We start from the raw sequence: 26,485 nt of genomic DNA on the forward strand, positions 1-26,485 counted from the left end.
GCCTCCCCGCTCCAACTCCTCGGTCACCTGCGCCTTCACCGGCTACGGCGTCCCCTTCACCTGCGGCGGCTCCTGCTCCCTCCTCCCCTTCTTCGGTCGCCCCTTCGTCACCCTCCTCGCCTTCGTCGCCTGTCCCTCCGCCTTCCTCCTTGGTCTCCCTGACGCTCCCTCCTGCTCCCTCCTCGCGTCCTCCGGGGGTCCCTTCAGCTCCGACCTCGTGGTCGCCTGCTGCGCCCTGCGGCTTCTGTCCGCCAGGGTCCCCTCGTGGTCCCCATTGTCCTCCATCCTTTCCCTTTCAGCATCCTTGTTTTGTCCCTCCTGTTTCTGCTCCTCACCCTCCTGTGCCTCCTCTGTTTACTCCTAGTCCTTTTGTTCCTCTGTTCTCTGTTCCCTCTGTGTCTCCTTTCCTGGTCTGCCTAAGTTCTGTCTTGTTTTCTCCAAGGATTTTAATTATGTGAGTATGTTTTGATTAAATGTAAATTCTAATATTACGTCTGTGATTTCTTTGTTTATTTAGCAAACATTTATAATAAAAAATTTTATGGCTGGAACAAAGTCATCAGTTTTATAAAATCTCTATAGGAAAATACCTCCCGCTCAATTAATGAGCGATAATTTAAAATAATTAGCTTGTGTGGTGGAGAACTACCTTGTATCTATTATCTTTTTCTATAGCTTTTTATTTGATTGATTGGATTTTTTTATTGGATTTTATTTAATTTGTATTATGTTCACATGTTATCTTGCAATTCTTTGTATACCTGGTACTTGGCAAACAGTGAAGATTCTGGACCCGTATTCACAAAGCATCTTAAGGCTAAAAGTTGTGGGGGCCTTTTTGCTTGCCATTGTTTCAACATTTAGTGCACTTTCATTATATTTACCTAGAAATAAACATTTTTAATAATCACCAGAACTTTTTCCTATGTATAATATTTGAAAAATTGCTTACTTTTTATGAATATAAATAATATGTGTCAGAGTTGCGGTTAAGCGGACGGGCAGGCGGGTAGGAAGGATGCAGGGAAGGACGAGGCAGGGAGGCAAAAAGCGGGGAAAACTGGGGATTTATTAAGGGAAGGAATGGCTAGGGGTAGAACGGGACATAACGACAGAACTAACATCAATAACGGACTAAGGGCCGGGCAAGACGTGGACTAATAAAGAAAAGACAGGGCGAAATAACAAGGAACAGCTGGGTACGATTGGGGAAGCACACGTGGATCAGGGGGGCGTGGCACACACGATGATCGTACGAGCCGGGCATGACAATATGTTAATATGTGAATATTAAACGTAAATGCTAAATATAAATGTTAAATGTAAATATATGTGACCCATCACCACGAAATGAGTCTTATGGGTGCAGTTCTACCAGTGCGACTTAAGACTCATTTCGTGGCGACGGGACACATATATCTAAATGTTAAATATAAATGTTAAATGTACATATATAAATGTATATATGTAAATATGTAAATGGTATTGTCCTTTTCGTATGCTACTTTCAATACTTTCCAGTCGATTACCAGTACCAAAAATTCCAGTACCTAAACTGCGAAATTGCCTGAGGTAACGGATCCGTGCTTATTGCAGGCTAGCCTGTGCGTGAGAGCTGACGTCAGCCATAGCGATGGAGTCTTACTGTTAGCTTAGGAGTTGGCTCTTTTCCTAACTAAAAGTTGCTCTCAGACACTTTGTGAATAAGTTTTAGGAAAAAACTCAGTTAAAAACTTTAAGTGCGATTTACGAGTGATCTTAGTGGTAAGATAAAATGCTTTGTGAATAGTTACAATGTCGTCGTGGGGTTTCCTCCGGGTACTCCGGTTTCCCCCCACAGTCCAAAAACATGCTGAGGCTAATTGGAGTCGCTAAATTGCCCATAGGTGTGCATGTCTGTGAGTGTGCCCTGCGATGGGCTGGCCCCCCATCCTGGGTTGTTCCCTGCCTCGTGCCCATTGCTTCCGGGATAGGCTACGGACCCCCCGCGACCCAATAGGATAAGCGGTTTGGAAAATGGATGGATGGATAGTTACAATGCAGTTCCAACTTGCATTGATTTTCCACTGCAGAAGGGTCAGCTTGGTAAAGGCGTTGCCAGGTTTGGAGAGTGACAGTGTGTAAAACCTAAGAGACGCCTGTTTACAATTCACAAAGTGTACATTATGCTTTACCCTGTGCTAATTTCCGCTAGCACATCTGTGAGAATCACCATGTTATGTTAGCATCAAACACTAATGGAATTAGCATTAGCTTATGTAAATTTGCGTTAGGAATCCACTCTGTTCAGCTGTTCTACAATGATTTTTTTCAAATAAGACTTTGGAAATTTTTAAGTTTCACGTTACCGGGAATGCATCAATAGATTGTGATGTGCAGTACTACCAATTCATGCATGTCAATGTAGATCACAGGTTCATTCTTCTTTCTGTGCATTTCATCCAATCAGATAGTGGTGACACAACCAGCTTGGCTTAGCAATGCTTTCAGTCCTGTTGCTACTCAATCTTCACAGGCTACCTGCTCTTTCCCTTCAGGATCCGGTTCATCTACAATACATATACGCATGTGTGTCGCTGCCAAATTTGGACCACATGTGTTGAGAGTTAACGCATGCGTACTCTGAGTGGAATAGTGTTTGCGACCGCTGCCCAATTTAAACACTGGGGATTTTTACTTCACGCGAGGACACTCTGTTGTGCTGTCAGGTATTGGGGATCTACAAGTATGTGCTTACTCTGTTGTATATTTCGGACCTTTAGTTGTTTGGAGTAAGTAAAATAACCTACCCCCTACTGTTTTTTATAGATCATTCTTACAATGGCACATATTTGCACCTTCATCACACTGTAAATTGATGCCGATATCTACTTTTATTTTGATATTCATTAGTTTTATTATCTGATGTTATATTACAATTATTTATTATTCTTTGGTTATTGTTAATGTGTGCTGATTATTTTGGTTGCTGTAACACCCAAATTTCCCCTCTGGGGAATATTATCATATATCGTATGAAGTCATTTTTACATTTTAAATTAAATATCATATATACAGTGAATATAAAAAGTGTATACACCATTAAACTAATACTTTGTTGAAACTCTGTTGAATATGGGAGATTGTTGTCACGTGTAGTACACAACCAGTACCTGACAGAAATTCCTGCAGTTCCTCAAGTGTTGCTGTAGGCCTCTTGCCAGCCTCCCTGACCAGTTTTCGTCTTGTCTTTTCATCAGTTTCAGTTCTTGGTAACGTCACTGTTGTCCCACTTCTTGATCACTGTCTTCACTGTGTTCCATGGTATATCTAATGCCGTGGAGATTTTGTGCTGGCTGATACCTTTCAACAATGAGATCCCTTTGATGCTATGTAAGTTCACTGACAACCATGGCTCTTGCTTTAGGATGCAACTGAGTAAATGTCAGGAAAATCCTACTAGGACAACTGAACTTTATTTGGGGTTAATAAAAAAAAGGGAGTACCGCATGACGGCGCCTTCGTGCAGTTTTTTCTCTCACGGCGTAGTGACAGAAACTCTCCAAAAGATGGCACTGTTATATTTCTATTGCGAATACATGGCATTGAAGTAGAACAAGAGAAACTTTGGATGTGGAGTCACAGGAGTGCAATAAAAAGGAATAAATCTGTAAAAAAAAAAAAAAAAAGGAAATAAATGCTGAATAAGAAAATGGAATAAATACAAATAAAAATAAAATAAAGAAAATAAATTAAAAATACAGGACTAAGAAATGTACTGCTTTTCTTTATTGCTTTTAACTTTGCCAGATTGCTTTTCTTTATTGCTTTTAACTTTGCCAGATTGCTTTTGCCGTATTGCTTTTAATTTTACCGGATTGCATTTGCCTTTACCACACTGCTTTTGATTTCATGTGTGTTGGAACTGACTACGCAGGTTGGTTAGGAAGGCGTACCCAAAGCCAGTTGATTGACAGCTTGCCTCTGTTAAAAGCAATACCACAAAATTAAATATGGCAAAAGCGATAAGGTAAAATTAAAAGCAATAAAGAAAAGCATTAATTTCCATTTTCTTTTAATTTCTTTTCCTTATTATTTTCTTTGTATTTATTTCACTTTCTAATTCAACAATTATTTCCTTATTCTTTTACAGATTTAATATTTGTATGGTACTCCTGTGACTCCATATCTGGACACCCACCAAAAAAATTGATGAAGTCTGTTCACCTATCAATATGATAAAATTACTTCAGGCATTTGATTGTAATACTGATTTTTTTTTCTTTAGCACATTCAGGAAATTATCTTGCAACACATTGTTCACGAACTACGGCTATAGTAAAAAGAGACAGCATAAAATATTAGCATTCTTGATGTAATGTGATGTGGCATTTCACTTTGGTGGTATCGTACCATAACTCTGTATGCATGGGTTTGCTCATGTCCCACTCCATTAGGCCCTGCAATCTTTTTTGTGTTAATGATCGTCAGGGTAAGGATATTGTTACGGCACCACCCAGCCTGAATTATTTCATCATGTACGCTGCTGACTTATTATGCAAGGAACTATATATATAAATCCTTGTGTTCAGTCCTGCCGGTGTTTTTACAGTTTAAGTATTGCGGGATCCCCCAGCCTTATTCATCGCTGCTTGTACTGTTTTGCCTATAAGTGTCAGATATCCACCACTGTTATTATAGCGTCGATTTTTTATTTAGTTTTTATTTTTATATATTTTTTCAATTTTTATTTAAAATCCAGTAGAAAAATATTTCTAGTTTTTATATTTTCTGTTTATGTTTTAGTAATTTCATATCTAGGGAGGAGATATTGTGGAGATATTTTTAGAGAATTTTACATGAATACTCAGTGCACCAGTCAGTGATAATGGGAAGTATATCATCCACGTTTATGGTAAGCACTGGTATCGCCAAAGGCTGCTGCCTCAACCCGTAGCTATAATTTCTCTGTCGAATGATGTATTAATGCCCTAAAATAGACAAAACATGTAATAATAATGGTAAAGATATCATTAAAATGGTAAGCATATCATTAAACAAACAGTGGCGTATTAAATACGGTTGAACGTGGCGTTTGTTTTTATTTCAGTTAATTTCGGAAGCAGTATTTATAGTTTTCCTTTCGTCAAGTTTTTAAAATTTATTTCCGTATTTTGCTTATCCTATGCTAACCCACTTCTTTGATGACTCAGTTTTCACCAAATTTTTCAGGTTATTTTTCACCCTCATATGTTTAAGAATTATGTTCATGGAAAAATTCTACTTAAAACGTGGTCTGCAAATACGGCACTTTACTGGAATCTTACAATCAATGGGCGTTACAAATATCTGCATGGCCACCTGGTCTTGTTTTAGAAACAGAAAGGGACTCGACATGATCGACAGGGGCCACTGGTGTAAGCCGAAGGCTGGGCGGTGTCTTGTATGGAAACTGTGACGAAGACCCAACCCAAATATGGGGCGGGTGCTGCTTTTTAGTTTCCTGGATTATCTGGTTTTCCTCTGGAGCGCACTTCGCTTGTTGCCGTTTTCGGGTAAGTGTCAGATCTTGCATTTAGACTTTTATTGAAATTAAATTACACCAAGCATTACAAGTAACGTTACGAAAATAAAAGAGATTTAACGTAACGTTTTTACCTTGTATTCTTCATCTTCTGTTTGTGTTTTCCGGTAACAATTTTGGCTAGTTGGTGTACTATAGTGCTCTCTTACGGGTTTTTACTCTACATACTAGCGCGTAAATGAGCAGAGAGAAACCGCAGTGTTGTGACTTTTCCTCCAAGACTCGGGGCGGCCGCCTGGGCCTGCAGGGCATTCGGTTCCCCGCAGCTCAGGCACGCAATATGCGCAGCCTGAGCAGATTGCGTAAGGTGCCGCCTTGGCAGTCTTTCCGCCTTGCGCAGTTGGTTTCACTAGTAAAAACAAAATCCAGTCAATTAGTGGGTAGTTTAACCGTTACATATTTCCTCATCTCTTAAAAAACGTGTCTAGTTGTGATTGACGTTGTTAGTAATACTGTTGTCCGCCGAATTTTGCTAAACTGTTCATTATTATTGATGCTAACAGCTAACCGACTTGATGTTTATTTTCTGTATCAACCTGTCAGTAGCTAAGAATCTGATGCGTCGGTAGTTGTGAGGTTAGCTATTCGTAAAATAAAAACTGCATGTTGCTCTTAAGAATGAATTTTTAGTGTAAAACATACATGCCATACGGATGTCTATTAGTGAGGTGTGTTCATGTAGCCGTGACGAAATCACACGTCTTTATATTTATGCATAGCTGTACACGCCCTTCTCCAGTGGGTGCGACGGCTCACTCTGTTACTATTTGCTGCCTGTCTTATACGTATAATCAGCACAAGCTTATAACAAATACCACTTTAAAGTTGGGCTTCATGTTTTGAAGGGTTTGTTGAATAAAAAAAGCATGGGATGGAAATATGAAAAAAAATCTCAAGTTGGGTATTCAGATTAAGGTGTTTTTCTAAAAGATTACTTGGGAAAGCGTGAGATTCAGACAAAGGTATAATTCATACTGTGATGTTATATTTTGATGTATTCAAAACAGCAATTTAGTAACATCTGAAATTCGGAGTTGCACCAAAATCATGAGTCTGTCTGGTTTCTAAGGTCCATACAATGAGTTATCCCGGCTACCCATCTCAACCTGGGGGCTACCCACCTCAACCTGGGGGCTACCCACCTCAACCTGGGGGCTACCCACCTCAACCTGGGGGCTACCCACCTCAACCTGGCTTGTACCCATCCCAAGGAGGTGGCTACCCCCCTGCAGCTGGAGGATGTCCTCAAATGCCCCCTACAGGTAGGTATTTGCTGTTGATGGCTCACAGTTACATGTTTTATCAGTGTATGATACAGTCCTGTTACATTTGAAAGAACACTTTGCATTACAATATCATTCTTTAACAGAATAGTGTCATTTATTGTTAATGGGCTTACAGACCTGAATAAAGTAACCATTGCAACATGCATGTTTTGAGGGTATGTTTGTCAAGTGACCTTTGTTTCTTGTATCGTCAAGTTTAGCATTATGCTCCCCAGCACACCATGACAAGCACTACACATGCATTTATTCACCTACTATCATTTTCTCTTATGCTGTAAGAATCCCCTTCAAAGCTTCCCTATCAGCACTTGTCTTAGCACTATATGTTTGGCTTTGGCTTTACCTCAAAACAATGAAATAAAAGATGTCAAACAACATTGCTGCACATGACTGCCATGGAGATCATCACTTTGAAGAAACGTTAAATGCAATATTCCAAAATGAAATCTTTTGTAATTGTCAGTAGATAATATTTAGAGATTCCCCTATTAGAAAGAACTGTCAGTAATTTATTTTTGTTTATTTTTTTATTGAAGAAAAATTTGTGCACGGGTTTGGAGTTTTTGAGGTAGTGAGTTTTTATAATAGTTTCTGGGGTCAATTGTGATGCGGCATTTTCAAAAATCATAGCAACATTGGCGATTTTAGATGCCTAGATCAAAAGGAGATTTAAAATCGAAGAAAATCAGTCTTTGGTCGAGCTGGGCGATGAATCGATTTAATCAATTAATTCGAATATTTTGTAAGATTTTGTAAGACAGGATTCATGTCGATTTATTGTAGCTTTTTTTTTTTAAAAAAATAAAATAAAATCGTGAAATACATTACATTATAGTAAAGCAGACCGCTGTGAAGGCTTCCCGCCCCGTCGGACACCAGCAGACAATAGGAAAATGGCAACACACAAGTTAACAAGTGATCAGCTCGTCTCGTAAACCGGCAGCATCACCTCTGTTTTGCTGAAATGTGCTTCATTATCGCGACTAAAGCAGCATTTATGTTTGTAATGCTGCCACATTCTAACAGGTGAAGGCGCATTGTCTCTATGCAGGGTGAGTAGGAATGTGTCTCCTGCTGCTTGTAGGTACTAACTCTGGATGGGGTGCTGGCCCAGGCTTTCCTGGCTTTGGCTTGGACAATGTGACAAATCCTGCATTGACCCCTGCCGGTTTGTCAGGAATGGTGAGAATCCACGTAACTATTTTTTTATTATAAAGAAATGACAGAATTATTAAATAAATGCAGCTGTGTATTTAGTTTTTATGTGAATTTTATGACTCACCTCCACAGTAATAACATCAGATCTAAACTGTCTTTCCCCCCATCTCCCGTTTACAGGCCGGTCAGATCTCATCTTCTATGGGGGGTTTCAACCCAAACCCCTCCATGTTTCCTTCCCCCCAGCCAGGAGGCCAGGCACAGTATGGAATGTACCCCCAGCCCGGTTCGGGTTCTGGCTCATATCAGTCTGGTCCAGGCTTCCCTGGGGTCCCTGGGTCAACACCTCCTATGCAGGGCTACCCAGGTGCCCCTGGACCCAACCCGTCTATGCCAAGCTATCCTGGGGCCCCTGGACCCAACCCGTCTATGCCAAGATATCCTGGGGCCCCTGGACCAAACCCGTCTATGCCAAACTATCCTGGGGCCCCTGGACCCAACCCGTCTATGCCAAGCTTTCCTGGGGCCCCTGCACCCAACCCGTCTATGCCAAGCTATCCTGGGGCCCCTGCACCCAACCCGTCTATGCCAGGCTATGGAGGAGGTCCCCCAGCCCCTGCCATCAATGTAGGTACTTTGTGTTTTTGTTAGGAACACAGTGATTGCCCGATTCCAGTTGCGACCTTATTTTAAGCCTGACAAACTAAACATTTTTAAACACTTCTTTCGTAAGAACTATCTTTCTGCAAGCAAAATATTTTGAATCTTTATATATTATTGAAATATTTTAAATTCTTCTGTAGTGTGTAGTTCTTAGGGTTACAGTTATGATTAGGGTTTGTGTTGCATAGTTGATCTACGGATAACTTTTTGATCAAGTCGTACATACTGTGAATTTAAAGTCTTCATCCCACACTTAAGAATCTAGAAACAACAGACATGTTTCCCATAAGTGTTTTACCTCACTTGTCATGCAACATTGAGGGGCGGGGGACACTATTGTGGATGGAAGCAGAGTTGGGACTCGGAGTGGACGATTTGGCCAAAATGTTATGTTACGGTATTGTTGGTTATAATTACTATCCACAATATAGATCAGTATTTGTTGGATGTATGTAGTGATGTTGTTAAATAATTTAAAAGGCTGATTGTGTTACCATCTGTTGTGCGAATGGTACCTTTGGAAACTTTGCCAATTACAGTAGATTGGACCACATCGAATTTCAGAAATATAAACCATTTCCACACTCTAAGTAGACCCTTTTTTGGAACCAGTTCTTCCTCATCACTCACACTGCATGCACTATGTAAAGGACATCATAGCACGAGCACAATATTTTTGGAAGTCTGACGGTATATAAAATTAGATTTTTTATCACTATGTAAACGTAATGCTGTATCGTGATGCTCACGATACCTCTGAAATGCATACTGTGGATGCAATTGCAACTGGGCACAATAAAATAACCTGTAGTTACAGAAACATTAGTTCGAATACTACTTAATCGGCTTATAAAATCTGCCATATTTTGACTGATTGGCTATGTGCTGACCAGCGGCATTCTGGATGAAATTCAGCCACTTTCAGTCACTAGCTGATTGACCGGTTCATGCCTAGTGTTTGTCAGCCAATGTGCTCACCCCCCACCCCCGCCATATACTTACCAGAAATGATGCCTGACTGTGTTGAACCAGGCTTGATTTATCATCCTTACTTTGCAATATTAACACTTCATTGATGGTTGAAATTCTTCCCTTAGACATTAACTGGTAATAAACTGGGATTAATCAACAAATATTTCTTTCTTAGTTAACTTCCCTGATTTAGGACAACAAAATAGTTATGCTAAATGGCTGTCGTTGCTACCACTAGCTTTCTGTAAAAGCAAACAAACAGCCCAAATGTACATGCTTCCCTGTCAGTGTTTCAGATCACTTAAGTAACTTCTGGTTTGTTGACCTGTATTTTGACTACAGATCTCCACATTTACACTGTGGTTCTTTCTTTGCCAGAGAGGCTTTCGAGGTTCTATCCAGGAGTTTCCAGGTGCCGATCCACTAAAGGATGTTGAAGTTCTTCGGAAAGCAATGAAAGGCTTCGGTAAGACAGTCTTTGCTCTCCTGGGGGCCTGACAGCTTCACAAATAACCCTCTGATCTGAAAGCCTGCTGTGATGCTTGCTGGGGTTCCAACCTTTTCCAGGGGAAGACGTCTATTTTGTGCAAGGGAATTTACCAAATATTTTAGTGCTAAAATGTCATAGAAATGTTTCCTCTTGTGGTAGAATCCCAAGTAAAACATAAAAATGTTTTCACAGGTACTGATGAGCAAGCTATTATTGATCTTCTTGGAAATCGCTCCAACAAGCAGCGGGTGCCTCTGTTAGTCACCTACAAAACAGCATATGGGAAGGTAAAATAAAATGTGATATGAATCCACTGCAGTTAACAACAAACATCATAGGATCATACCACGGTCAATGACATCTCTTAACTTCAATTGATTGTTCTAACCAGCAATCCAGTATTTTTGGTAAAACTGTTATGCATAACGTTTGTGGTTATCTGCCTGAAACTAAGATGACATGATTTGTCAGGGCAGAAATGTTATATCAGTCTGCTGCTCTGAAACAGTGATGAGGGTTTTCTTTTCCAGAATGAAATCGTTTCTTTGCTTTAGAGCAGGGTTTCTCAGCCTTTCCAACCACACAACATTTATATCACTGGCCCCAGGGGGGGTTCTCTGATGGGGCTGAGAAAAATATTTAATCACAAAAATGTGTTCATTTCGGTTGATAGTGATAATTTTTGCAAAAAAAATCCAATATATTTTTGTTGCTAATTTGCTTAAAATTGCCCACGATCAGATTCAGAAAATGAAAATTATGACTAATTGAATGGAAGAATATATATCTCATTCTAATAAGTAAATCATACAAAATGAAACTTTTATCATAGGGCATAACACAAAAAAATTCCAGCAGTACAGGGTTTTTTTTCTCTGACTTTCTCACACCCCCGCTGCTCTGACGGCCTGTCTGGCGGGTTTGTCATCGCTAGTTCAGTTGTCATCCGTACCAGAATGAAAAATAAAATTCTGTGTCCCGTTTTTTAACCAGTACGAGACACATTTTGTCCTGTAATTCTTTAGATTGAAAGTAGAAACAGAAACTGCAAGTGACTGTTACTGTAAGCACTTAAATTCTGTATGTTCTGCTCGGTGGGAGTGCTTTAGTAGGGGAAATTAGTTTGTATTATTTCCAGTTTTAATTTGCACAAGGTTTCAGCAGAGTTTATTGCACACACCACCAGTCTGTTTTGTGTGTGACTTTAAACTGCAAACAATACCGCCACTATACCGATGCCTTTGTATGCTGTTTGTCACAATACGTCTAGATGTGGTGGCTGCTTTGCTGTCGCCATATTCACGAACTCTTCCTGTGAGAGAACCATATGATTGGTTAGAGACGCATTCATTTCTGCCATTTGAAAGGCGTGTGCTATCAAGAAATGTTACTTATCGACAGTTTATTAAACTTTCTTGTGTAAATTTTATATGACAATGAGTCCATACATTGTTTATATTGCCCAGTCCTATCTCCATGGTCACCAGTTGGGGAATTTTCCCAGGCAGCAATCAAGTTGGCTTCCGTGCAGCGGCCCATTACAAGCTGAACCATGTTTCCCTGTCGCAGTTCTGCAGCTATCTTGAGGCTGGCTGTGGGCCGCTGGTGGTGGAGGAATAACCGCTCTAGAATTTTCAGAAATTGTTCTTTTTTTTTATAGGATTTAGTGAAAGATTTGAAGTCGGAGCTTTCAGGGAACTTCGAAAAGCTTGTGCTGGCCATGCTGAAGTCTCCAGCACAGTTTGATGCAGCTGAACTCCATGATGCAATCAAGGTTTGTTGCTTTCTTCCCCGTAAGGAGTAATTCACATTGCCTGAATAGTTTTTATTTTTGTCATTCGTTTTGCTCTGTTGTCAAGTTGAGCTATAGAAGTTCAGACAAAAATCAGAGGTCAGTGGACGTGTATAAATGTGTGTGTGATTCCTGAGGAATTAGTGGACCTAATTTGCCTAATAGACCTGATAGAAGTGTTTTATGTCTGTGTCTGGTTGTGTGTGGCTGTGTATGTAACATAAATGTCAGAGAACAGGTTTAGTAGTGTGTTATGTGTGTGACAGGGTGCTGGCACAGATGAGGCATGCCTCATTGAAATCCTATCCTCACGCACTAATGCTGAGATCCACGCAATCAATCAGGTCTACAAAACAGGTGAGTAGGTCAGGCATACACTACCTTGTAAAAGAATACCCGACAATGTTTTTCTACATGCTAAGAATACTAAAAATACATTTCAGCATTTAAAGAAAGACAAAATGCGTCATCAGCTAGGCACATCCGATAATCAGTTTTGCTAAACCAAATACAAATGTTTAATGTAAAACTGGTTATCAGTTTTTTTTATTTTCATAGATGATACAGTGTCATTTAGTTTTATAGAAATTGACTTTTTTCCACTCCTAACCTAGTTTGGCAATTTGATTGCGAACAGAACAGGTCAGGCAGAATCGTAACAAGCAATTGCCATTTCCAGGAACAAGATGGATAAAATAATGAGTTTTTCTGGAAGGCTAATCCTGTCTTTGATTTGTCTTTGAAGATAACCTCAAATGTGTCAGTGTGCTTTCTGCTTCAGGACGTTCTTTTCCGGAAGTTGTGAAGGTTTCTTCCTGATGAAAAATTAGCATGTGAATGACTGAGCTGTTTGATTTGCTTTCTGTCTGCGTTTACCAAATTAGCACTGTAGAAAACACCTTTGTGTGTGTGTGTGTGTGTGTGTGTGTGTGTGTGTGTGTGTGTGTGTGTGTGTGTGTGTGCATGCGCACGCACATGTGTACACATGAGAGAGACTGAAAAGGAGAGAGTACTCTTAATGTTTCCCCTTGTGGTTTCTTCTTAGAACATAAGAAAACCTTGGAAGAAGCCATCAGTGGAGATACCTCGGGACACTTCCGTAGGCTGCTCATTTCTTTGGCTCAGGTAAAACCCATTAGTATAAAATGCGCCATATACTATGTGAAGGTACATCTTGAAGTTTAAAAGCCAGTTATTTTTATAGAGTATAATATTGTGATCGTATTTGAATGCTTTTTGTAACTTTTTGAACTCCTACCCATGCTTCTGTTGCCCAGAATGTGACTGAGTTAGTCATTTTTCTGGGGGCATACTCTGCCATTTTTAAAAGGAAACATCAGTGATTTAGATATATAGACTGTTGGCTAATGTCATCTCTAAATCTGCTTCTTGTCTTAAGGGGAATCGAAATGAGAGTGAGACTGTGGATATATCACTGGCAAAGCAGGATGCTCAGGTACAACTAAGGATTGTTTGACTGCAGAAATAAGCACATGGTAAAACACAATATATTCAGTGCTCAAACCCACAAGTATTAAAACCCAGTTACCAATTCTGCACATCCCTTATGCTTTGACTTCTTTTTTAGTTTGCTTTTTCAAGTTGTGATTTATGCAGTGTGGTTCATATTTCCTGTCAGACACTCTATGCTGCGGGGGAAAACAAACTGGGGACAGATGAATCAAAGTTCAATGCTATCCTGTGTTCTAGAAGCAAAGCCCATCTGAGAGCAGGTACCTCAGTGTCAGTGTATCTGTGGAGAAAATGTTGTTTTGATTATCACCCCTGCCTCTTTGTCCATAGTACATGTTGGTTGTATTACTTTCCATATAGTGAGAATCATTTATGTTGTACTTACCCACTGTGTAAATATATGAAACACGGGGAGATCTGAACAAAGAATTCTGATCTACACTGTCTGCCATAAACTTATCCATACACATCAAGTATAATCTACTAAGTTATTAAACAGCCTCTTTAGTGTCCAAGGCTACAGGCTGACAACTTAAAATGATACAAATGCTACAAAGCATAAGACCTGTTCTCTTATCTATGGTAATTTAAATAGTGACATGTCAGTCAGTGCATCCTCTGGTCTGCAACAGAAATTCACTAAGGTATTTCTCCAAGTGTCATCTTGCTTGATTCACATCCTGAATAATCCTGTTTGATGGAAGTTAACAGATCCTCTGTTCTGAGACTATCGTTGGTGCTTCTGTCTGTTCCAGTGTTCTATGAGTATCAGCAAATGTGTGGAATCGATATAGAGAAGAGCATCTGTAGGGAGATGTCAGGGAACCTGGAGAGCGGCATGTTGGCCGTAGGTGAGACTCGTCCTTTGTTCACCTTAATTGCATGTCCACAAGGCAATTAAGGCATTTACCAAGTGTACACTTACCGCGTGACATGTGTTGACATTGATTTTTAAATTTCTCTGTGATAATGATAGTGTGATTACAATTATTAATTCTAAAGTCTGTTGTAATCCTGCTCTTGTTTTTTTCTGAATATGCTTTCAGTGTACAGAGAGATGGTAATGTGTCTGCAGTAGATGCTTTATTAATGTCCTTCCCTTTTGTGTGAGTGATGTGTATCTGTATGCTGTCACTTGAAACAGTAAGCTGGGGCACTTGAGGCAGGTCTGTAGTCAGTATACAGGTCAATAGGCCATCAACCAGCCATAAGCACCCCGGTGTACGTGTGTGTGTGTGTGTGTGTGTGTGTGTGTGTGTGTGTGTGTGTGTGTGTGTGTGTGTGTGTGTGTGTGTGGTCATTAAGGGCTAATACATTTTGTGTGAAGTCTTATTTCAGTTGCATGCCACATTTTAAAGAGCGAGCGAGTGACTGTTTATATTGTGTTTGCTGTATGGCTACTGTTAGAGAGAAGTGGTCCGGCATGTGCCTCCCTCTGAACATCTTCAAATGTTCTGTGTGTCCACACTGCCAAAATTTAACCAGCTGCAGGGTTAGGGTTGGAGATGAGCATTGAATATGAGATTGACTATAGTGTTGTGACTGCTGTGCTGTACAGGCCCCTTAATGTATTTCTCTCTTTTTTTTTTTTTTTTTTTTAGTGAAGTGCATCAGAAACACACCTGCCTACTTTGCAGAAAGGCTGAATAAGTCTATGAAGGTCAGGCACCTGCACCTTCCTTTCTCTCTGCTTCGGTCTAGTCTGGGTCTGGCTGCTGGCCCGAGTTAACCATGCTGCTTTCACAGGGATTGGGCACCAAGGACAAGACCTTGATTCGAGTAATGGTATCCCGCTCTGAAATTGACATGCTGGACATCCGTCAGGAGTACATGAAACATTATGGAAAATCTCTGTATCACGACATTACGGTTAGTGCTGGCATTTCAGCTGTATAAATTTGTTAGAAATGAAAGCTCTCTTTAGATAACTATCATCTAGTTTTCTTTTTCACTCCAAATGAGTCTGACTTTGCTATATAGCTGCTCTAGCATTTCTGCTGAAAAATACTAATATTTTTCTGAATTCTAATGGCAAACATACACGTATGTGCACTTTGAAGGCTGACCGTTCTTGCTGTTGCAGGGGGATACATCTGGAGATTACAAGAAGCTCCTGTTAAAGCTGTGTGGAGGAAATGACTAGATGTGGGTCACCGTCCACTTCTGGAAGCCACGTGTCCTGTTTCCTATGTGCTTACATGATACTGTCTTGTACCACTTACTCTTTTATAATGCATGCATGTGTTCCTTTAAAGTCCTCATTTTCCAGTGGAATAGAGCACTGTATTCTGCTTTAAATGAATTTTCAGGAAATTTAGAAGCATCTTTATATTTCATATAAGTTTCATTTTATGCTGTAGACAAATTTTAAAGTAGCTCTCCATATCAGGAAAAATATAATGAAACTTGGGGATATACTCTTATGTTACAGGAAAGGTGGTTGTTTTCACACTATTCTGAGGGCCAGTATCAAGCATTAATTGTCTGAATGGCTATTAGAACACTGGCCCCAGCCTAGAACTAAGCTATAGGTATCCTATATGGAGAGATCAGTAAAGGCTTTTGTTATATTCTGTTAGGTAAACCGCTATTTGTTGGCATAATCTGTTCAACCAAGATGAAGTAAAAATGAAATTGAGGCACTTTGTGCGAGTCCATTGTCTTTCCTCTCTGGTGTTTCTGCTATATCTGCTTGCAAAAGCTTGTGTGAACATGAAGCAAACAGCAGCACTAGACTATAAGTTGTATTCTGAACCATAACAAAGTTTTTATATCCACTGCCTTAACTGATACGAAATGTTGTTGACAAGCTGGTAAAAGGTGGGAAATCTGTTAGGACATTTAAGATATTAACTTGCTTGTGAAAGTATATTTCTTTGTTGTGATTTTTCATGTCTTAAAAGTGTTCTAGAAATACAAGACTAAGAACATATTGGATTTGTGATTAGTAGTGTACAGATGTTCAGTATAATGATTTTAAAAGAAAGTGTTCCTATTTCCCAGCACACCCCTTGTTAGAATATAAGGCAGTAGGTACCACACCATTTAGTTCAGAAATGTCACACAGCTCGGCAGGTTTTTCCCATCTTCAGCAGACTATATGTAGTCCAGGTTTGTCAGGACAAGCCACTGGAAACCATCATGATGGAAAGTATAGTGAACACTCACTAAATCCCAGACAGGGCTTAGTGCCTCAGTCTTTCCTTCCACTCTACTGCAAGTAAGATTAAGAGGGACTTCATTGATCCCAGGGGGAAATTCCGGTGCATACAGCAACAAGAATGTGGTGCACAGACAAACATACAGATAGTGCCAAACAGACAAGATATAGAGTACCCATGGTGCAAACAAATTTAAACAGTACACAGCGTACAATCAGCATCTTGAAAATGAAAGATTGTAATGTTAAATACTGTAATATTGTAGCCTTTATTGAGACTGGTCTCACGGATGGCAGAAGCATGAGATTTCAAGCTGCAGAGGCACTGATGGCAAATAAACGAAGTGCGGGTGTTCGAGGGGGCTATGGGAAAACCGGCACTTAGAGGATGTGCATCTTGTAACGTTGAGGCTGAAGGTGTCCTGTAGTTTTCTGTCATCTAATGCAGCCACAAGGCGGCGGCAGACCATCAATCTGTAATCATATAAACAGACCACCTGATTGGCATAAAGCATAAAGTTCAGTGGCGGAGCCGACGGGCGGAGAGGCAGCACCGCCCAGCTAAAATATGATTCGCGCCTTCCTTTTTTTCGCTTTCGCACGTATGTAAGGCAGGTACAAATTTCATGGATCCCAGAACGGCGTGTATACGGACGTGCCATAACGGTTTCAAGTGTTTAGACTTGGTGGTTCCATAGATGTGGGTGACTCAGTTAAATGTAGTGCGCTGACGGTCCAACGAGGGCTTTCGCAGGTAAACCTGTCTCAAGGAAACTTAATGCTTTTCGCTCCGTATTATTGTTTTCATTCGCCTTGTCTTTACGTTAATCATAAGGAACGCATTTTTGTGCATTGTCTTGTGATCTAAATTAATGTGGACATTACAGTACAAGCTTGCTTTTCACGGAGTCTGTGGTATTCCACTGGTAGTTGTATCACAATTTTCTCTCTTCCACTGCGTATTGACGCTTTGAAGTAAGAAGCTGTACAGTATGAAGGTGATTCTTGTCACTTGTGACAAAATGTACAAACACACACACACACACACACACACACACACAACAAAACACCGCGTGCTTTAGATACGGGTAAGCTCATACGGAAACCGCAGAATACAGCTGTTTTTAAGCCTTGCTTTTGAAGTCCTAACCATTGTGCTGTATGCATATTAACGAAAGTATGCAGAATGTATTGGGAAAATAAACTTAAGAGGTCATGAGTGTTTTTGATGTTGTATTGTTTTAGTCATAGATTACGATAAATTATAAGAATAAACGTGAAAAACACATGAATAATTCGTGATAACCATGATTATTGTGTAATTTATTAAATAAAGTGATTATAGTGTCAGACTATTTTACATATTTTACATTCAGCATGTAAAAGTTTGAACTTGTCCAGTCTTTATTTTCGTTAAAGAATTTGATAGACTGCCCCCATGTTAAATTAGACTGCTTTTATTTTTTTTCTCTAAAATTAATAAAAGAATAATAATAAATGCTACTTACCTTTTGCCAGTGGTTATCAGCATCTGTTCTTTGACCCTTTATAGGCTATTCTGACTCAATAAAGGGCTGTATACTGTACGGATGAAAAGATGTTTACTGGTATGGGAGCCTGCCAAAAAGCGTTGATGAAACAGTATTTCCACATACTTATAACAAATTGTATTACCATTAGTAAATTTTTAAAGTTACAACAATAAACACTTACTAAGCGTAAAGCCATTTCAATCAGCGATTTCGTGAAGATGGCAGATAACATGGTAATCAAAAAGAAGAGAACTGCAACTGGATTGAATTATGCCCTGACCCACTTCAAGACGGTAGTCGACCACAACTCCTGGGGGAAAATGTGAGAAGATTAATAATAAAAAAAAGAAATAAATTTAAAAAAACAGCCACATATTTATAAACCTATAAAAGAACCCTTTCTTTAGCATAAAAAACAGAGGGCGGATAAAAGAGGATTGAAGTGGTTGTTTTTTATTTTAAAATGGATCATGAAATATCAGACGGCCATTGCTGATTTATGATATAGGTTTGCTTGCAGTTAAGGAGACGTCATCCGTAGCAGGTTTGGAAATATACTTCTTTTGGAAGGATTAATATAATCTAATACTGACTGCCGGTTTTGAAATAGACGTATGATGGTGAGTGGGTTATATGTAGAGGGTCAATATGAAATGCGGTACAAAATTGAGGCTTGAATACGACGGCTAAGACTCGGGTCCCGCCTTCATACCTACACACGGAGCCTAACTAACATCGCTCCGGCGCAGCTTCTGCTCTGACCCTCAACGGCGGCATCAGGCGTCCATCGCTTCGGATTTAACGGCAGAATAACTATTTAAACCGGTTCAGAACGAAAGTGTTTACATTTTGCCGTTTTACTGACGGATTCGTTGTTGACAAGACCGCTAGGCAGAGGAAAGCTGGTCGCACACGGACAAACGCTCTGATCATCTCCCCTGGTTACTGAATCGACGCATCCAGAAGACCATGGTACGGATGAAGGCTGCATAATCAATTTCTGACAATCACATCCAAACCTTTGAAAATCCACTGGGGAAAATGCATAGGTCTTATTAAGGTGAATTTAGAAATATTTTCAATGTCACTCATACACGTTGAACCGGCCTGCGAGTCACTTGTTTTCAGGGGATCGACGTGTGTAGGAGTCGCCGTTTTTGGTGGAAAATAGGATATTTTGAGCAATATGGCTGATACTTCAGGTTGGGAGCGGTGGCAAGCCTCTGGATGCTAGCTGTAGTGGGTGACGGTACTGCTGGGAGAATCGGCAGCATTATGAGCAAGAATATTAATAACATAAATCCGGACTCGTCCGCTATATTCATATCCAAGATGGACGTGATCATCCCGTTTTCACCAGACGTGCCCTGTGACAACAATGGCCAACGCATGTGGTGGGCATTTCTCGCCTCATCTATGGTGACTTTTTTCGGTGGTCTTTTCATCATTCTTCTGTGGAGGACTCTCAATTATCTGTGGACGGTGTGTTGCCACTGCAACATTAAAAACAAGGTACGGTACCTGCCGCACGTTGAAATAATGGCTTTCATGTTATCCATAATCATCATTTACAGTGTAGTATAACCCCACAGCACGATGTACTTTATATGGCCTCTGGTATGTGGATTTGGATGCACGTATCTGAGAATACTGTGAATTTCACTAAATGTTTTCTGAACGATACGATGACGCAACTTTTACCCCAGGAAGAAGCCTTGAAGCACGCTGATGCGCCAGAAAACTCACAGAAATATTTCTCTTGTCAGCCTGTACTTGAAAGACATGTCTAAGAATTATAAATATGCAGTACCTGCAGTGCTTGGTACTGTACTATAAAATACTATAAAGGTCTAATAAATAACGTGGGGGAGGGGGAGATAATTTAAAAGACCGTCGTGTACACGGGTGGTAGTCATGCATGCGCGGTGACCTGCATGGCACGGGAGAGTGATAAACATGTAACGGTAGCCAACTGGTAGATCCATGTACTTGGCAAGTGTCTTGGTCGACTGGCCTTGGTGACTATTATCTTGACCCAAAAAATTCTCGATTTCCTGGTGAAATGATGCCCTTTGGGACATAGACATGAATTGGGCTGAAATGTTATGACTTGGATGTTGTTGTGTATTTAAAGACATGAATTCAATATGAGCACGGAGGCCGAGATGGGAGCTTCACTCTTGAATGCAAAAATTGTACTTCACTTTGGCTAACAAAATCAGCCAAGTAACATGAATAATAACAGATACTGTACAACTGGAATGTCTCTGTGAAACATTTTTGGAAGCGCCAAGATCTGGCAGTGCACCAACTAGCCAGGGAGACTGCATATTTTCCAGAGAAATAATATTGTAATTTTTTAAATTGTGATATTGACAAAATGCGGTTATTAATTTCCACACAAGAGAGTCTGATTATTTAAAACGAATGGTTAAGGAGGTGTTTGTAGTCTCTGCTCTTCATTACCTTTTAATATACCTGTGGGAATGTCCTGCCGTACCCGAAGCCCAGGGCTGCCTGCCGTTTGTAGCTGCCATCGTCTCCGTTTGGCACACTCAGCACAGTTAAAGAATACTTATGTAGAAAATGCCAGAAAAACCTATGCAAGAGCTATTTCACACTATCATTTGTCAGAATTAATAATCAGCCGTGGTGGTCAGTCTGCCATACAGAACATGTGATGGAAGTTTTAGTCTCAGATCATAGAGCCTTCAGACCTTAACAAGTGTGTGGGTGGCTCTGATGCTTTGAAATAATGGGAACATGCTTGTCAGAATTAAGTGTCTGAAACCTAATCTAGCAGCCTAGTGAGATTGCCTTGTTGGCATTGTGTTTGTAATGGGATGCTCCTTGCTGATGCCTGCTGATGGTCTGCCTCTGGGCGGGGGAAGGGTATTGTGTGTCTGCCGGCCAGGTTACTATAACCTTAAGTATCCTGAACTGTGGAGTCCACTGACTTCTGTATGGGGCTGAGCTTGGCTTAGGGAAAAGGTCAAAGGCTACTTTGCTTTGCCCATTGAAACCATAGCATGATCACTGAAAAAAAATGAATACATACTGAAGACATTTGGTCAGTGATATTTTATTTTTTTTTCCACCTGAGGTGCTTAAAAGGTGTATACATTTATCTTCTTTCCAGTATAAGCAGGAGAAATCTACTGTCTGTTCAAAATGGTTTTCTGTTGTATAGACTTGTACCAGAATGTGTGTCTCCATAATTCACGGTTGGAGATCCAGTGGATAGTAAATGATACTAATTCACTTTTATACTTGCTATTTGTAACCATGCTTTCTCATGGGGCTAGTTAGATGGCGCAAAATTAATATTTCAGCAACTCAGTCTTGTGTTACATCATCTGCTGTCAAGTGGATAAATCCTAGACATCAAATTTCCTGAGCTCTTCAGCACCACGGAAAGCTCACAAATTGCTGTTCAGCTGTAGTGGTGCTGTACCTACAATACCTGTGAGCCAGATCTCTCTCTCTCTCTCTCTCTCTCTTCAGTTTCTGTGTGATTATAGTAGGATATCAGTGACTTTGCTTTTTGCCTTTGAGCTATTTGAGTGCAGCCCTTTCTGCAGACATTTCCATATCACTCCTCCAAAACGAAGTACATGAAGCATTTGGTTCTGCATTCATTAGGCTGTGAGCAATGGTGACAGCTGCTCTGTGGGATATCTCCATTTGCTCCAGGTGGTACATTGAAGGAACAGTATTATGATGTGATGGTTGTGGTCAGTCATGTGTCTGTCACTGTAGTTGTCGTCAGTGTTTGAGTTGTGTTGATGCAGTATTGGTCTGGATGTGAATGTGCCTTTGTATCATGGCTCTTGTTCACCAGCTATGCACTATTGGGTTAATGTCATGTGGTGTAAGCTGTCATCCACATGTAAATATGGGAATGGGGTGGAGGCTACAGCAGTGAACTTCCTCTTACAGCTTGCTGATTACATTTACATTCACTTTATTTAGCAGACACTTTTCTCCAAAGCGACGTGCAAGTGAGGCAAATAACAAATTACAAACAACTGGCTGTCAAGGAGTAAAGTAGGCATTAAGTACAGCTAGGCTGAGCTTGCAATGAATGCCCAGGTACAAATGTAAGCAGCATTGGAGCAGGAGCTATATATCACCTTCCAACAAAGCAAGAAGCTAATGAGACAGCTAAATCTCAGGCATGAGTTTCTTGATGAGAGCAATTAAAAATGAACCTTCCGCACCATTGCCATTTTTTCCCTGTGATGAGCTCTTCTCATATGTTTTGATCTATGAATTGCAGTATTGCTTAATGCTTCATGTGACCGCTATTCAAGTGAGCCTTTTCTGCAACATGTTGTGGTTGCAAATTACATTTATCAAAACAAAAGGTAAACCTAGAACTTTAATGAACCTAGAACCTGAACTATCAGCTAACATGAGGTTTTCGAAAGTGATGATTTAGCAGCTAAATTATGGTTTAGACTCGATATAACACGTGGTTACCAGGCGATCGGATTGCTAAGGAAAGAAACTGTTATATGTATATGAATCTCTGTATTTATTTCGCCGCTTGTATTTGGCTGACTGCGTTGTCTACCTCCCAAATTACACCCACGTATGCGCTCATACTGTAAATATACGGCATTCTAATGGGGCTCGTGTTGCTAAGCGACATGTCACATGTACTGAATTCCCCTTAATAGGGTCAGCTCTGACTACTGTGACTTTCATTCCCCTCGTTGTAATTTCAAATTCCAGAATATCATGGAGTAAGCAATATGTGAGCACTTCGTCTGACTGCATCTGATCAACCCAGAGTCAAACACAGGTAGTTCTTGATGACATACTCTCATTGTATTCAGCCCAAGGTTTGAAACTACTGAGGCATGACTCCAGATAGATGCTGAGTTTCTGCACTTGGTGAAACTTTCTGTGTGTGACATGAGTGAGACGCTGCGAGTGGACAGTGATGTCAGTGATGCTAGAAACGATGGATAAAAATCTTAGGCAACCCTATAGAGGGGAAAGAAGTCGTTGCATTTTTTTAGTGCTTGGTGATGATTGATATCCGTAAGAAGGCAGAGATAGTTCTGATAATTTCATTGCTTTCTCTATGTGTTGTACTAGTAGCTCTGCTCTGTTGCACCTTTATCACGAGGGGAGAACTTGACACCACTACATGGTGTTGCCAAATTGGAGGACGTTTCTACCAAAATGATTGTAAAGACCTCGATGTTTCAAATGTCACGACACACCTGTCACATACTGGAGGGGGTTCAGGAGCACAATAGTAATTTTTTAGAGCTATTTAGTTTGTGCCTTTGGGGGTCAATGCTACGGCATTACTCTGTATCCCCCTAACTTTCTTTCCAGTGGAGAGGGTTTCATCTTCCATACTGCTCAGTGAAAACAGACCCTGTACTTATCTGTTTCCTGGATACATGCACAAGCGGCTACTGTGCTGTCTCATCATGAAAAGAAATGGTCAGGGTTTGACAGAATGGGTACGCAAGTAAATGTCTACTTCATTCCTGGTATGAAAGTTAAAATGCATGGTAATTTCTTGTCACAACAGCACAATTGCACATAAGAGAAGTACACATTTGTGCTGTTATGATAAGAAATTGCAATGCATAACACTTTGTGCAGTAAATCCATCCTTGTCCACCAATTATGTCAGTCCTTGTATATTGTATATGTGTGTGTATTTATGCCTTGATATATAAAGCTGTCCAGCTATGCTGATGAAACTGACAGGCCCACAACACTTATTATCCCTTTAGGTTTTCTTTACAATGAGTACTCACTCCTCTACTCGTTTGAATATTTATGCTTTTGTCACACATGTGCTTAGTCAATCTAATCTAAATTTAGAATGTCCCCTGCTCTCTGATAAAATTCTTTGGAAATATCAAGCTTGACAGTATGAGACGATGTATTAAATACACAGTTAGGTGTGTATGTACTTGGCCCAAAATGAAATCCCTTTGTGATGATTTTATGCTGAATTGTTACCTGTCTGCTTCACACACACTCTACGCTCACCTACTCCCTCACTGGTCTGGGACTTGCACCTTTTGAAGTCTTTTGGGAGCAGATCTTCTTACAATGCTCCTCATTTGCACAGATGCTCTCTGCACTCACCAGTGAGTCATACAACTGTGCAATATATTTGGGACCCCTTTGTGGAACATAGTGAGTGTAACGGGCACTGTGTGTTTTGCTGGAGTTGCCGAGCCTCTGGAGGACTAACCACATCCAAACCGTACTGTACGTGACTGCCGATGAACAGTGAAACATTGTTTTGAGTTTTATGCGCTTAAACGATTCTTTTTAGTGGCCAATTGTGTTCATTTAATGTGGCCTTTCCTTGAAATACAAGTAAAAAACACAACCTGGAAAAAATCCTGGTTTTGGGGGGGGGGGGGGGTGGGTACTACTACTGCTGGACCTGTTGGTCAAGCAGGCAGGACGGGTGCAATTTGGGCTGCTCGATTATGGGAAAATCATAATCACAACTATTGTGGTCGGTAATGAGATCACAATCATTTAAGGCGATTACTTGTTGACTTTGTAAATATGATGCATTTATCGAAGCTTTAACAAAACTTGGATTCAGTTGAGAAACAAATAAAAAGAGCTGCAATGGATTTATAACACAAGACAACGGGAGCATAAAATGTAGCACAAGAATCATTTACTCTTGATTATTTTTTTTAAATAATTGTTGGAAACCAAAATTGTGATCGAAATTGAAACATTTCCTTGTTTGACTGAATCGTAGAAGGTCTCCCCATGACCAGCCTCCATGAGAGAGGGTGTCACCTGAGAGCGGCCATGCAATGCTCCTTGTCGGCAGTGTGTCACTTTGAAAGCTTCTTGACACAGACTGTCCTGAGGACTAAAGGCTGTCCTTGGCTCAGATCCGGCTACCCTGTGCAGCCCCTGTGGGCCTTATATGCAGCTCTGTAGCTCATGCAATGAGAGTTATGTCGCTGTTTGTGTAAACATGAACCACAGTCCCCTGCTCTTCTCCCCTGTGTCTCAGAGAGGGTCACACATGCAACCACGGCATGTTTCAGTCCTGTTAATACAAATTATAGGCTCTAATCCCTGTAGGCCCACCCCAGAAATGTTGCTGCTCCACGCTGTGGTGTTTTCAGCTGTATCATGGTTGTGTGACAGGGCAGGTATCCATTACTTTTCCTGTGTTGCACAGAAACATACTCTCTTCGGATTCATAGTGCTTTGTGTGGAGCAGTAACTTAGCATGGCAGTAATAATATGTGGTGAAGATTGCTTACAGAAGTCGCTTACATGTTTGTGGTATTAGCTAAAGATGTCAAACAATCCCGTTTCGTTGTATAAATGCACTATTTCATACAGCAAGAAGTGTCAGGTGTAACTCTCCTTCTGTGTACATAATGTAGTAATGTTTTGTCACACTCCCATGTCAAATGCCTTGGGATGACAAAAGACACTATATAAAAAAAACGGAATTGAATTGAATTGAAGTGCCCACTTGCTCCAGTGTCCATCACCATTTATGGATGCTTGGATCACGTGACCGCACAGAGTGACCTCATGAGGACACCTTTAGGCAGCTGCCTGTTCCTTTAGCATCATATAACAGGTAAATAATTAGGCTTGCAACAACTGGAGCGTTGGCTGTAGGGGTGAGTGTGCGGTAGCTGGCAGTCCAGTTTCCAGGCTGTTTCTGCTCCCTGTGAGTCATGCTTATGCCTGGAATCTGCCCACACTCAGCTGCTTAAAGATGCTGTCACTGCTAAAATGAAGAGAAATTCTAAAGGTCCAGCTCACATACATGTATTATACAGGGCTACTATGATGTAGTTTGTTTCTGTGTTGCAGGAAGTACAGAAGGTTACCCACCCTGTCAGTGACTCGATAGATGCCAAGGCCCCAGAGGAGAAAGAAGACTCCTCCGCCAATGAAGTGGGGTGGATGACCTCCGTCAAGGACTGGGCTGGAGTCATGATATCTGCGCAGACATTGACAGGCAGAGTACTGGTAGGTTCAGTCCCGCTGCATGTCAACCGGTGTTTCAGGCCACGCTGCGATATGGTCACATTGAAATGTCTCTTGGTCTACATGTTTTGTCTTTAGAAATGCACCAAGTGTTGGATAGAATAGATAGGCATGTTCCTGACAATGTTTGAAGGGTCACAACAGCACTCAGACTAGTAGTTTCAGATACAACAGTGAGTGAATGCCTAACAGTGAAGGCCTCCAGCCTTCAGTGAATGCCTAACAGTGAAGGCCTCCAGCCTCCAGTGAAGGCCTCCAGTGTGCTGCAGAGGTGCCTCCTCCTCCAGGCATCCATTCATTCAGTCAATCAGTCAGGCAGTCGGTCAGCCAGCCACTTGGCCCCTTTCTCTCTACCAGATATGGCTACA

General features: G+C 40.7%; 2 protein-coding genes and 1 long non-coding RNA gene across 3 annotated transcripts in view; 2 read left to right on the forward strand and 1 right to left on the reverse strand.

Annotated features, from left to right (window-relative positions):
* Window positions 1-5,378: 5,378 nt before the first annotated feature.
* LOC125738345 (annexin A11-like) lies at window positions 5,379-16,039 on the forward strand. Its single transcript, XM_049007208.1, has 15 exons — window positions 5,379-5,534; window positions 6,633-6,825; window positions 7,934-8,031; window positions 8,188-8,634; window positions 10,021-10,108; window positions 10,325-10,419; window positions 11,793-11,906; window positions 12,191-12,281; window positions 12,970-13,049; window positions 13,324-13,380; window positions 13,564-13,657; window positions 14,153-14,248; window positions 14,999-15,057; window positions 15,144-15,266; window positions 15,481-16,039. The coding sequence occupies exons 2-15, from the start codon at window positions 6,642-6,644 to the stop codon at window positions 15,538-15,540; spliced, it is 1,686 nt and encodes a 561-aa protein (XP_048863165.1). The 5' UTR covers window positions 5,379-5,534; window positions 6,633-6,641; the 3' UTR covers window positions 15,541-16,039.
* A 768-nt stretch (window positions 16,040-16,807) lies between these two features.
* Window positions 16,808-18,933, reverse strand: LOC125738346 (uncharacterized). Its single transcript, XR_007396802.1, has 4 exons — window positions 18,802-18,933; window positions 18,271-18,399; window positions 18,066-18,138; window positions 16,808-17,031 (listed from the first exon to the last, which is right to left on the reverse strand). It is a non-coding gene; the product is annotated as an uncharacterized LOC125738346 (long non-coding RNA).
* Window positions 18,934-19,316: 383 nt separating this feature from the next.
* LOC125738344 (calcium-activated potassium channel subunit alpha-1) overlaps window positions 19,317-26,485 on the forward strand; it is a 31,552-nt gene continuing 24,383 nt past the window's right edge. Inside the window, exons 1-2 of the mRNA XM_049007207.1 lie at window positions 19,317-19,601; window positions 25,941-26,099. Coding sequence (XP_048863164.1) covers window positions 19,317-19,601; window positions 25,941-26,099 — 444 coding nt within the window. The remainder of the gene's footprint in view (window positions 19,602-25,940; window positions 26,100-26,485) is intronic.

The sequence above is a fragment of the Brienomyrus brachyistius genome, chromosome 3 (assembly GCF_023856365.1).
Source record: "Brienomyrus brachyistius isolate T26 chromosome 3, BBRACH_0.4, whole genome shotgun sequence".
Lineage (NCBI taxonomy): Eukaryota > Metazoa > Chordata > Actinopteri > Osteoglossiformes > Mormyridae > Brienomyrus > Brienomyrus brachyistius.

Coding starts and splice junctions, on each gene's coding strand:
- LOC125738345 (XM_049007208.1), top strand. CDS start 6,642: ATGAGTTATCCCGGCTACCCATCTCAACCTGGGGGCTACCCACCTCAA. Junction 6,826..7,933: donor TCCTCAAATGCCCCCTACAG/GTAGGTATTTGC, acceptor TGCTGCTTGTAG/GTACTAACTCTGGATGGGGT. Junction 11,907..12,190: donor AACTCCATGATGCAATCAAG/GTTTGTTGCTTT, acceptor TGTGTGTGACAG/GGTGCTGGCACAGATGAGGC.